A 13,709-nucleotide genomic window follows, 5' to 3' on the forward strand; every position below is an offset into this window, starting at 1 on the left:
AGTCAGATCACGGTCAGATCAACCACGGTCAGATTGACCACGGTTAGATCGAACACAGTCAGATTGACCACGGTTAGATCGAACACAGTCAGATTACGTTCAGATCGATCACAGTCAAATCGACCACATTCAGATCGACCACAGTCAAATCGACCACAGTCAGATCGAACACAGTCAGATTGACCATAGAACACAGTCAGATCGAACACAGTCGGCTTGACTACGGTCAGATTGACTACGGCCAGATCATTGTCAGATTGAACACAGTCAGATCATTGTCAGATTGAACACAGTCAGATCGAACACAGTCAGATCATTGTCAGATCGACCCTAGTCAGATTGAACACAGTCAGGTTGAACACAGTCAGATCATTGTCAGATCGACCCTAGTCAGATTGAACACAGACAGGTTGAACACAGTCAAGTTGAACACAGTCAGATCATTGTCAGATCGACCCTAGTCAGATTGAACACAGACAGGTTGAACACAGTCAGGTTGAACACAGTCAAGTTGAACACAGTCAGATCATTGTCAGATCGACCACAGTCAGATTGAACACAGTCAGGTTGAACACAGTCAAGTTGAACACAGTCAGATCATTGTCAGATCGACCACAGTCAGATTGAACACAGTCAGGTTGAACACAGTCAGATCATTGTCAGATCGACCACAGTCAGGTTGAACACAGTCAGGTTGAACACAGTCAGGTTGAACACAGTCAGATCATTGTCAGATCGACCACAGTCAGATTGAACACAGTCAGATTGCACACAGTCATATTGCACACAGCCAGGTTGAACACAGTCAGATTATGGTCAGATTGAACACAGTCAGATCATGGTCAGATTTAACACAGTCAGATCGAACACAGTCAGATCGACCATAGAACACAGTCAGATCGAACAGTCAGATCACGGTCAGATCAACCACGGTCAGATTGACCACGGTTAGATCGAACACAGTCAGATTGACCACGGTTAGATCGAACACAGTCAGATTACGTTCAGATCGATCACAGTCAAATCGACCACATTCAGATCGACCACAGTCAAATCGACCACAGTCAGATCGAACACAGTCAGATTGACCATAGAACACAGTCAGATCGAACACAGTCGGCTTGACTACGGTCAGATTGACTACGGCCAGATCATTGTCAGATTGAACACAGTCAGATCGAACACAGTCAGATTGACCATAGAACACAGTCAGATCGAACACAGTCGGCTTGACTACGGTCAGATTGACTACGGCCAGATCATTGTCAGATTGAACACAGTCAGATCGAACACAGTCAGATTGAGCACAGTCAGATCATTGTCAGATTGACCACAGTCAGATTGAACACAGTCAGATCATTGTCAGACTGAACACAGTCAGGTTGACCACAGTCGAATTGACCACAGTCAGATTGACCACAGTCAGATCATTGTCAGATCAAACACAGTCAGATCGACCACAGTCAGATTGAACACAGTCAGATCATTGTCAGACTGAACACAGTCAGGTTGAACACAGTCAGATCATTGTCAGACTGAACACAGTCAGGTTGAACACAGTCAGATCATTGTCAGACTGAACACAGTCAGATTGAACACAGCCAGATCGACCACAGTCAGATTGACCACAGTCGAATTGACCACAGTCATATTGACCACAGTCAGATCATTGTCAGATCAAACACAGTCAGATTGAACACAGCCAGATCGACCACAGTCAGATTGACCACAGTCAGATCATTGTCAGATCAAACACAGTCAGATTGAACACAGTCAGATCATTGTCAGATCAAACACAGTCAGATCGAACACAGTCAGATCGAACACAGTCAGATCAACCACAGTCAGATTGAGCACAGTCAGATTGAGCACAGTCAGATCATTGTCAGATTGACCACAGTCAGATTGAACACAGTCAGATCATTGTCAGACTGAACACAGTCAGGTTGAACACAGTCAGATCATTGTCAGACTGAACACAGTCAGGTTAAACACAGTCTGATCATTGTCAGATCAACCACAGTCAGATTGACCACAGTCGAATTGACCACAGTCGAATTGACCACAGTCAGATTGACCACAGTCAGATCATTGTCAGATTGAACACAGTCAGATCGACCACAGTCAGATCATTGTCAGATCAAACACAGTCAGATTGAACACAGTCAGATCAAACACAGTCAGATTGAACACAGTCAGATCGACCACAGTCAGATCATTGTCAGATCAAACACAGTCAGATTGAACACAGTCTGATCATTGTCAGATCGACCACAGTCAAACAGTCAGATTTGACACATCCACTCAAACTCACCCCAAGAAGTGGATACAGTCAGTGTTTCCTGTTGCTGACCTCCATCACCATTGTCCTGGAGTTTGTTTGGTGATGCAGCACCGTGTATCTGCCTGAAAACAAGTAAAAGTGAGTCTGACCTGTCTGTTTGGAGAGTGGGACGCTCACTGAGCAGCTGCCATGTTGATTCCCACGATGCTGAAACAATAGAGCCTTATTCTGCAGAAACACAACAGTGTGTTAGAGTGCGTCTGTCTCTGAGGCCGTGTGTGTGTGAATGTATTACATTTGAATGAAACATGCCAACCAATCAGTTAGCCACTGTTGACAATAAAAAAACAATACTCTATTGTGTCAGCCTGCAGTGTGTGTGCGTGTGTGTGTGTGAGAGTGTGTATCTTTGTGTCCATGCTTCTAATTTGTTTTGCTTGGCTGGTTAAATTGAAGGCGTTTGTTATTGCGCTGGCAGCAAAACGTGTGTGTGTGTGTGTGTGTGTGTGTGTGTGTGTGTGTGTGTGTGAGTGAGAGACTGGGGTGTTTAAGTGTCTCACGATGAAGTCAGGAGAAAGAGAAGATGCTCTCTGTGCTCTCTGTCCCTTCCTTTATCCTCCTACCTCAGACTCTGAGGTGATGATGTTTCACTGATGCCAGATTCTGATTGGTTGTGAAAGTGCAGCTGGAATGAGAGACAGAGAAATTTTATTATTATCATTCAAATATTTGATAGAGTACCGAGTGCCACTGTGGGAAAATCAAACAGGGTTATGAATAAAATGGAAACAAATGGAGATGAGTTTTGAAAAAAGACAGAGGGGGTGGGGGAAGGGTAGCTGCATCATACTGATAGAGGGGAGCTCAGTCTCAAAATTAAACAGAAACAGTTGCCAGATCTTATAATATTTGCGGGGGGAGCCCTGGACAGTGTAAGATGGGACATTACCTCCTCCACAAATCACCTGTGGCAGTGCAGCTTTGTTCCACCTGAGTCAGCCTCGTCCAGGTGCGTTGTGATTGGTGTTTCCTGTTTGACTACACCAAACAGTGCAGTCAGTGGGTTAGGATCAATAACAAATTAGGTCAGTCTGGGACAAAACCAAAACATGTGACTGAGGCTGGCCGAGTGTGGACCACATCTGCTGCAGGTCGGGTCTAAGACAGGCTGGAACACACTGGCTGCGTGGTGTGTGTGTGGCGGCCTTGGAACATCTTGGTTTTCATTTTGGCGCAGCTCCCAGCAAAGACAGGCAGAGAAAAAACCTGTTGATGTCATAGTGACATCATACGAGCAAATATCACATAAAACTGACACCTCCCACTATAGTTTCTATGTCCAGGCTGAATCTGAACATGACACAGACTTAAAAAATATAAATAAATTTTTTTAACCATTTCATGTGAGACAGTGGAATTTTAGAGACGTTTTCTGTCAAAAATAAATCAGAAATTACTTTAAAATGAAGAGAAATCCAACATTCAAGTCTCCTGTAAAGTCTTTGTAGACGGAGCTGACAGCAGCAGCAGACACACACACACAACGCAGGCAGTGAGGTCCTGGCGTAATGCATATTCAGACAAGTCCGTCTCTGATATAGTGATTCCAGCTCTTCCTCCCACCGCCTCATTTCGTGTAGTCGTTAAAGGGAAGTGTGTATCGTCATAACTACGTAGCTGCAGTGCAGGCAGCGGTCATGCTAGGCTAACAGGCTAGGCTATGAAAACACTTTGTAGACTTTAGTGATGATCAGATCTGAAGAAAGTATAAAACTGCAGATAGCAGGGGTCTGATCAGCTTCCTCCTTCAGTGAAGATGGAGCAGGTTGAATTACTGTTTCCTTAACGTTCTCCATCACTCACTCTGCAGTTTCTTCTCGCTCACGCCAAGGAGGAGTATCTAATAATTCTAATAATTGTGTTGTTTGTTCAGTAACATTTACTCAGCGTTAGTGGCTCAGAGATTCAGGGGCAAAGTGACACTGGATCATTTGAATGCTGCAGCAGAAGAGCCCATCATCCAATCAAAGATGAGAAACGTCAGCCTGTGGATGTTTGCCACCCAATAATAATGTAAAAGACAGACCCTGTCCGTACCCCAGGGTATATCTTTATTTCAATTATGCAGATGTGCACTTATTTAATTGCTTAAAAAGGGTTCAGGAGTAAAGACTGGACAGATAAGATTTACAGATGTTTTAAATGTCTTTGTAATATTTCAACAGATGATCAGACATTTCTAGATGTTGGAGATTATGTGCCATGTGTTGCATAATGTACTATTGCAGAGTACACAGTTAAATCACAGATATTTTACTGTCTTTGTCTCAGGATTGAAGTGAGTAGATGTGAAATGTGAGACAAAGATGAGCCAGGGAAGGCCAACAGGGAACAGACAGAGACAGGCACTTTGAACTGCTTTACATGTGAGCTCCTCACAGTCAGAGGTGTGAGAGACAAAAAAAAACAGTTAATTGTCTCCCATGAGGTGAGTTTGGCTCCTGTTAAATCTGAATCAACAGCCAAACACAGCTGAGGATCCCTCAGGATGGCAGAGCCCTTTGTTTGCAGACGGGTCGGAGCGAGGAGGAGAGTGATGAGAGCGAGCTGGGCTCTTCAAAACAGATAGATTGATATTGGACTGAGGGGTTTGGCTCTAATCCAGATACCATACTCAGACTTGGAACTGCTGGATATCTGTACTTTAATCACACGAGCTTCGCAGAGCTGTACAATTTTCCCAGTGGGAGGAAAAACATCTGTTACTGACAGAACAGCAGAGGAGTCTGAGACAAGTGGTCTCAGATAGTCCAGAATCCCTTTTATGTCGAGGTGCTCTGAGTGTTTGTGTCTATCACTGCACCTTTGATTGTGTTATTGACCAGCAGGGCTCTGCAGCTGTCACACCTACACCTATCTCCACAGGTAAACATAGGATGTTAAAGGTTTGTAATTATGTTTATACAATATAAACAACAACGTGGTAACAACACAATATCTTGGCTGTTGTGTAGTTTATATTCCCTGGACACTCTGATGTCTGTTTGTCTGAAGCTCAGACAAAGATGGTGAATGATTTTTGATGTTTTACCTCTGAGGGAAGAGTAAAATCACAGGCATGTGACAGGTGTAAAGAAAACTACCTGTGATTTTTTAATTGTTGCTTTATTTTATAAAAAAACACTGGGTCTTAATCACTGATTTAATATGGGTCAGTTGTTGCCCCAAGTGAAGGAGTTCAAGTATCTCGGGATCTTGTTCTCAAGTGAGGGTAAGAGGGAGCGGTTTCACGCTGATCACAGTAGAAATGCCAGACAGTGTTAGCATTTGTATTTGAATTTTCACTGTTACTGTGGTCGCTTATGGTGATTCATTACTGTGGTTAATTTAACTCATTTTAGATTCTGTACAGCATCAACCAGCAACAGTCTCCTGGATGCATGTACCTTGAGCAATGTGGGTTTGTTATGTGCAAGTCCAAACATGGCTGAAGGCAGTGACAGCTCCTTCAGAGAGTTTCCTTATACCGTATTTTCCGGACTATAAGGCGCACTTAAAAGCCTTTAATTTTCTCAAAAAACGACAGTGCGCCTTATAATCCGGAGCGCCTTACATATGGATTAATTCTGGTTGTGCTTACTGACCTCGAAGCGATTTTGTGTGGTACACGGCGCTCTGTCAAAATGTTTTAGTATGACTTTGGTAAACGACAAAGCCGCACCGCTTGCAGCATTACGGCTATCGTGTTACGGCTATGTGGATGAGGAATGAGCTGAAAAAGTGAGTGTATTGTGTTGTATTTTACGTGTTATAACTGAACAATTTTGAGAGTTATTGTGAATACGCTAACGTTTGATTTAGCGGTATCAAACTGTTTTTTTTACGTGTTACAACTGAACAAGGTTGGGAGTTATTGTGAATACGCTCATTAACGTTTGAACAATGTTGAGAGTTATTGTGAACGTGTTTAATAGAGTTTGTTTTGTTTCGCTTAATGCGCCTTATAGTCCGGTGCGCTTTATATATGAAAAAAGTTCGAAAATAGACCATTCATTGACAGTGCGCCTTATAATCCAGTGCGCCCTATAGTGCGGAAAATACGGTAATACTTTTCTACACCAAAATTAGCAGGTCTGAGCAGATTTTTTACTCCTTTTACACTGCCAGATGACCCGTGTCATCACATGCACTTACAGAGAGCACACACACACACACACACACTTGTACTTCTATCTTTGTGAGGACACTCATTGACATAATGCATTCCCTAGCCCAAGGGTCGGCAACCCAAAATGTTCAAAGAGCCATATTGGCCCAAAAAAACAGAAACCATACCTGTCTGGAGCCGCAAAAAATTAAAAGCCTTATATAAGCCTAATATGAAGGCAACATAGGCTGTCAGTATATTAGCTATATAAGCCTACTATTAAAATGACTAAGTAGGGTACAAATACAAAATGAGCATTAATGATTAAATGTTTATTTTCCCTGCAGCGCATCCTGGAGAGAATGACGCACCACGTGACTGTACGATATTTGGTGCTTCAAGTTTAACTTCCATTACAATATTAATGTTTTATGTTTTGTTGCATTGATTAAATTATAGAAATACAAGAAATAGAAATACAGATTTTTGGTGTCATTTTTTTATTTTGAGGATTCGAGAAAAAAAACACAATGGGATGTGCATAATAGGCCTCCTGTAATTTCAGACCTTAGTATGGAAATGAAATGCAGTCCTCTTCGAACCTCAATAACAATACAACTCTTCTCTTTCCCCCTTATCTGGGCAACAGAGTGCAATAACACGCAGCCTGCAGTTAAAACGCAGTCTGCAATTATAAAAATAAAACAGCAGCCTTTTGAAAAGGTAAGTAGGCTATATGAAATGAAAATAAGCCAGTTTAATTTCAATTTCTGTGCATTCTCCTATTCTTTAGTTTTCCGCAAATGCCAAGTTAAGTAGCCTAAGTCAGTGCAAATGAGTAAAATAAAACAATCCTTTTTAATTCTCCCCCTTACGCAGCGTCAGACACAAATAAATAGGCTACAATCGCAAACGAGTAATAAAATAGCCTGCAATTAAAAGGCAGCTTGCTTAAAAAATACAACACAGTAGAACAGCCGAAATTAATAAAATTAAAATAAGACAGTTAAAGTTCGATTTCTGTGCATTATCCTCTTCTCTTTAGTTTTCTGCAAATGCCAAGTAGCCGAAGTCAGTGCAAGGGTCAAACGCAGCAAATAATAATTGTGTCATTCCAAATATATACTGACAAAAATCAGAAATCCATTCATAAAAACAGCCACTTTGTTACTAAATATGCGCCTATGACGGGATTGTGTTCTCACCTGTTCAATGTGACTTCTGTTTTCGGACATCACTGGACAGCTTCTCAACATCGGGCATGTAAGATGTAACTTTAATCTTCACGCAGGACTGCAAGCTCTCATCTGTGAGGCGGGTGCGGTATTTGGATTTGATGTAGTTCATGTTTGAGAATATCTGCTCGCACAGGTATGTTGATCCAAAGATGGATAATACTCCAAATGCGTATTTCTTCATATTCCTATAAGTGTCGGGAAGAGCCTTCCATGTTTCAAACACAAGTTTCTCTGGAGGCTTTCAATTTCGCTCCATTTGTGGCTTTGGGCAGCATGGGCTTTCTGGCGGCTGACGTCTTCAAGCTCTGCTGTCAGACTTTTGAATTTGTGTATTTTAAAAAACATCAAAAAAAGGGTGAAAATTTTGAAAAAAACCCGAGGGCCATTTTGATACCCTTTCAGCCCAAAAAAATTCATTCTTTTTCCATTTTCACACATTTTTGAAAAAGCTCCAGGGAGCCACTAGGGGAGTGCTAAAGAGCCGCATGCGGCTCTGGAGCCGCGGGTTGCCGACCCCTGCCCTAGCCCCTTACCCTAACCTTAACCATCACAACTGAGGGCCTAACCCTAACCCTAACCTTAACCTAAACCTAATTCTAACCATAACTCTAAAACCAAGTCTTAACCCTCAAAATGTGATTTGAAGGTGTCTCAAAAAGTGAGGACCGGCCAAAATGTCCTCACTTTCCCAAAATGTCCTCACTCTGTTAGTAAAATACTTTTTTTGGTCCTTACTATGTAGCAAGTACAAGTACACACACACACACACACACGGGACAACAGTGAGCTGTTAGCTGCCATGCAGACTGAATGATAGATCCGTCACATCTCATCCCGGGGTTGTTGCTCCTGTCAGTGATGGAGACTGTGAGACGCTTTGATTGGTGATTGTGTGTTTTTGAAACTTATTTCAGGGCTGCAGCTCACTGTCCACCCAGAGAACAGTGTAGCTGCTCTGTTTGCCCATTTAATAGCAATGTGCCAAGCAAGTGATGGGTATTTTATAATAATAATAATAATAATAATAATAATAATAATAATAATAATAATTGTTATTGTTATAATAATAATAATAGTAGACAAACCCACTATTGCTACTTCTCATCTGTGACAGATATGTTGGACCTATTGTTTAATTGATGAAATTATTTCAGGTTGTATTTTATTACAGTAAATATAACATTATCCTTTATTCTGTTGCCATGGCGCCGCGGATGGCTGCCTCGGTGTTTTGGTGCGCATTTTTTTGCCTTATTTTCTTTATAAATCCAGTTTTCTGCTTTGGTTTCCGGAGCTCTTTCACCAGAGAAGAGCTCATTAATATCAGAGAAACAACTCCAGTGGATTTTTTTCCTACTTTTCTCGACTCATCTGTGGGATTATTGGACATTTTGGTCAGAGGTGCACTGACCGTTGCTCTCGCAGTGAAACGCCGGAGGAGAGGAAAACGTGCCGGTGCGCTTGCGCGTCTCCGCCGGCGCGCACTCCGCACACCTCTCCCAGGTATCTTTCTCTCCAACGTGCGTTCACTGCCCAACAAACTGGATGAACTTCAGCTACTGGTGCAGAAGAACAGAGACTTTTCCTCATCTGCCGTCCTGTGCTTCACGGAGACGTGGCTGTGTGGATCGATTCCGAACTCTGCGCTGGAGCTGGCCGGCTTCCAGCTCTTCAGAGCGGATCGCGACACAGAGCTGTCCGGCAAAACCAAAGGTGGAGGAATCTGCTTTTATGCTAACAGTGGCTGGTGCAAAGACGTGACAGTGATCCTGCAGCACTGTTCTCCTGACCTGGAGACTTTCATCATAAACTGCAGGCCCTTCTACTCCCCCCGTGAGTTCACCTCAATCATCCTGGTCGGTGTTTACATCCCACCACAGGCCAACGTGCAGGAGGCACAGCGGGCGCTCGCCGACCAGATACTGTGTGTGGAGCAGACCAACCCGGACTCCGTAGTTATTGTCCTTGGTGACTTTAACAAAGGGAACCTCAGTCATGAACTGCCCAAATACAGACAGTTTGTTAATTGCCCGACCAGAGAGGGGAACACTCTGGACCACTGTTACACCACAATCAGTGGTGCTTATCACGCCGTCCCCCGGGCTGCACTGGGCCACTCTGACCATGTCATGGTCCACCTGATTCCCACATACAGGCAGAAACTAAAACTGTGTAAACCTGTTGCGAGGACATCAAAGCAGTGGAGCAGTGAAGCCATAGAGGATCTGCGGGCATGTTTGGACTGCACTGACTGGGAGGTGTTCAGGACTGCTTCCAACAGTCTGGATGAGTTCACAGAGGCTGTGACGTCATACATCAGCTTCTGTGAGGACTGCTGTATCCCATCACGCACCAGGGTGAGTTATAACAATGACAAACCCTGGTTCACAGCTAAGCTCAGTCAGCTCAGGAGGCAAAAGGAGGAAGCTTTCAGGAGTGGGGACAGGGACAAGTTTAAAGAGTCCAAGTACAGGTTTAGCAAAGCGGTGAGAGAAGCTAAACGACTGTACTCTGAGAAACTTCAGCTCCAGTTCTCAGCCAATGACTCTGCTTCTGTCTGGAAAGGGCTCAGACAGATCACTAACTACAAACCTAAACCCCCCCACTCCATTAACGACTTCCGTCTGGCCAACGATCTGAATGAGTTCTACTGCCGCTTTGAAAGACAGTGGGACAAGCCTGACACTAACCTCCACATCAGAGCCACATCAGAACCCCCCTCCTCCTCCCCTACCAAAGGAACGTCTCTCTCTATCCTGGAGAGAGATGTCAACAGGCTTTTTAAGAAGCAGAACCCCCGCAAAGCAGCCGGTCCTGACTCTGTCTCTCCATCATCCCTGAAGCACTGTGCTGATCAGCTGTCTCCAGTGTTCACAGACATCTTCAACACCTCACTGGAGACCTGCCACGTGCCAGCCTGCTTCAAATCCTCCACCATCATCCCTGTCCCCAAAAAACCAAGGCCCACAGGACTAAATGACTATAGACCCATTGCCCTGACCTCTGTGGTCATGAAATCATTTGAGCGTCTTGTCCTGTCCCACCTCAAATCCATCACTGACCCACTCCTGGACCCCCTGCAGTTCGCCTACAGAGCCAACAGGTCCGTAGACGACGCCGTCAACATGGCTCTCCACTTCATCCTCCAGCACCTGGACTCCTCAGGGACCTATGCCAGGATCCTGTTTGTGGACTTCAGCTCTGCCTTCAACACCATCATCCCGGCTCTGCTGCAGGACAAGCTCTCCCAGCTGAGCGTGCCTGACTCCACCTGCAGGTGGATCACCGACTTCCTGTCTGACAGGAGGCAGCACGTGAAGCTAGGAAAGCACGTGTCTGACTCCCAGACCATCAGCACTGGATCCCCGCAAGGCTGCGTTCTTTCTCCTCTGCTCTTCTCCCTGTACACCAACACCTGCACCTCCAGCCATCAGTCTGTCAAGCTCCTGAAGTTTGCAGACGACACCACTCTCATTGGACTCATCTCTGATGGCGATGAGTCTGCCTACAGGTGGGAGACTGAGCGTCTGGTGACCTGGTGCAGGCAGAACAACCTAGAGCTAAACGCTCTGAAGACAGTGGAAATGATAGTGGACTTCAGGAAGAGCCCAGCCCCACCCACCCCCATCACCCTGTGTGACTCCCCCGTGGCTACCGTGGAGCATTTTCGCTTCTTGGGAACCACCATCACACAGGATCTCAAATGGGAGCTAAACATCAGCTCCCTCATCAAAAAAGCTCAGCAGAGGATGTATTTCCTGAGGCAATTGAAGAAGTTCAACCTGCCAAGGACTATGATGGTGAACTTCTACACCTCCATCATTGAGTCCATCCTCACCTCCTCCATCACCATCTGGTACGCTGCTGCCACGGAGAGGGACAATAACAGACTGCAGCGTATCATCCACTCTGCTGAGAAGGTGATTGGCTGCAATCTTCCGTCCCTCCAGGACCTGTACGCCTCAAGGACTCTGAGGCGTGCAGGGAAGATTGTAGCTGACTCCTCCCACCCTGGACACAAACTCTTTGAGACACTCCCCTCTGGCAGGAGGCTGCGGTCCTTCAGGACCAAAACCTCTCGCCACAAAAATAGCTTCTTCCCATCTGCTATTAGCCTCATCAACAAGGCTAGAGAGCCCCACTGTTGCTGATCAATTGCACCAATCACCAGAAAAAATTCCTTGTATGTGAAAACATACTTGGCAATAAAACTGATTCTGATTCTGATTCTGATTCTGATTCTGATTACACAGCACATAGCACACATGAACAAAACCATGATAACATAGGTAACTGTGATAATTTTAGGTAACTGTGATAATTTTGCTCATTATATATACATCTAGTGACATCACAAAGTTCCAGAAGTCCTGACAGCTGGTTTTAAGGTTTTAAGGCTCAGTTTCTGAATACAGGCAGTGTGCATTTCTCTGTGGACTGAGACATCTACCTTTAGACTGGATGGAGCTTTAATGAATGAAACTTGTCTGGTTTGTTTAGGAGCAGAGCAGGTTCTGCTGCTGGCACGACGGACTGACCTGCGGAGAATCTCCCTGGACCTGCCGGACTTCACTGACATTGTCCTGCAGGTAAGCACACACACACACACACACACACACACACACACACACACACACACACTCTTGTGTCCTCATCATTGTTCCTTTGCTTGTGCAGGTGGATGACATTCGCCATGCCATTGCTATAGACTATGACCCGGTTGAGGGGTACGTCTACTGGACAGATGATGAAGTCCGGGCCATCCGGCGCTCCCGCATCGATGGCAGCAATGCCATGATACTGGTTACCACGGAGATCAACCACCCTGACGGCATTGCTGTGGACTGGGTGGCCAGAAACCTGTACTGGACTGACACTGGCACCGACCGGATCGAGGTGGGTTACTGAGTATCAGCTGTACCTGTCTGACCAATCAGAGTCTCCCTCCTTGTGGTATGATTTTATATTGTTTGATAAATGGCCTCAAACAAAATGCTGTGACTCTTATTACAGGAAAAAAAGTCCGTTGTCAATTGTGCTTTAATGCTCAATGGTAACGTGTGGTTTTCTAGGTCACCAGGCTGAACGGAACCTCTCGAAAAATTCTGATTTCTGAGAACCTGGATGAACCCAGAGCCATCGTCCTGGACCCTGTCAATGGGTAGGTGCTTGTGTGTGTGTGTGTGTGTGTGTGTGTGTGTGTGTGTGTGTCTGTGTGTCTGTGTGTGTGTGTGTGCTGGAGTGTGACACCACTGAGGACACTGAGGTCATGTTGTCTGTATCTTTTCTGAGGCTGGGCGTTTTAGCAGGCTGGAGGGGTGTGGGATATTTTACCAGGCTGATTCTGGTATTTTTTAGACGGGATACGTTTCATTTTGATTAAATACATTGACCAAACAAAATCCACTAGAAAAATCCATTAGACCATCCTCCCAGTGGACAGTGGATGAATGTGATATATATTTAAAAAAAATTACACCAGTTAAATCGGTTTCTTCAATTAGCCTTTGGTTTTGTTCTGGCCTGAGGCCAAACCTACCTGCTGGCCCCTGCTGTATAGTTTCTATGTCTTAATTAGGACATGTGTGAAATGTGTCATGTTCCTGTAACTGGAAGTGAGCTCCACCTTCTGTCTCTGCCTCAGCTACATGTACTGGACCGACTGGGGCGAGCATCCTAAGATTGAGCGGGCCAACCTGGATGGAACGGACCGGGTGGTCCTGCTCAACAGCTCTCTGGGCTGGCCCAATGGACTGGCAATAGATTATGCAGCAGGAAAACTCTACTGGGGAGACGCTAAAACGGACAAGATAGAGGTACGTCCAAGAGCAGCAACATCTGTGTTTGGGTTCACCTTCTTCTTCTCAGCTGGAAGACGTTTGATCGTCATCATCTAGTCTCTGTCTGGTTTGTTATGGTCTGACCTGGTCTGGTCTGACCTGTTGTACATCCTGTCCACTGCCAAGTGTCACAGTTAGCTCCAGTCAGATGAGACCAAGGCAAGAAAATGAGGCGCGACAATAGAAAAATATGTATTTTG

The 13,709-nt window shown here is 44.9% G+C and overlaps 1 protein-coding gene across 1 annotated transcript in view; it reads left to right on the plus strand.

Annotated features, from left to right (window-relative positions):
• The window catches only part of lrp5 (low density lipoprotein receptor-related protein 5), a 73,960-nt gene that overhangs the window by 25,766 nt on the left and 34,485 nt on the right, over nucleotides 1–13,709 (plus strand). The window contains exons 8-11 of the mRNA XM_071488867.1: nucleotides 12,170–12,258; nucleotides 12,347–12,565; nucleotides 12,742–12,830; nucleotides 13,314–13,485. Of these exons, the coding sequence (XP_071344968.1) occupies nucleotides 12,170–12,258; nucleotides 12,347–12,565; nucleotides 12,742–12,830; nucleotides 13,314–13,485 (569 nt within the window). The remainder of the gene's footprint in view (nucleotides 1–12,169; nucleotides 12,259–12,346; nucleotides 12,566–12,741; nucleotides 12,831–13,313; nucleotides 13,486–13,709) is intronic.

The sequence above is a fragment of the Trachinotus anak genome, unplaced genomic scaffold, assembly GCF_046630095.1.
Source record: "Trachinotus anak isolate AG129_WGS33_773 ecotype Australia unplaced genomic scaffold, CSIRO_AGI_Tana_v1 ptg000002l, whole genome shotgun sequence".
Taxonomy (NCBI): domain Eukaryota; kingdom Metazoa; phylum Chordata; class Actinopteri; order Carangiformes; family Carangidae; genus Trachinotus; species Trachinotus anak.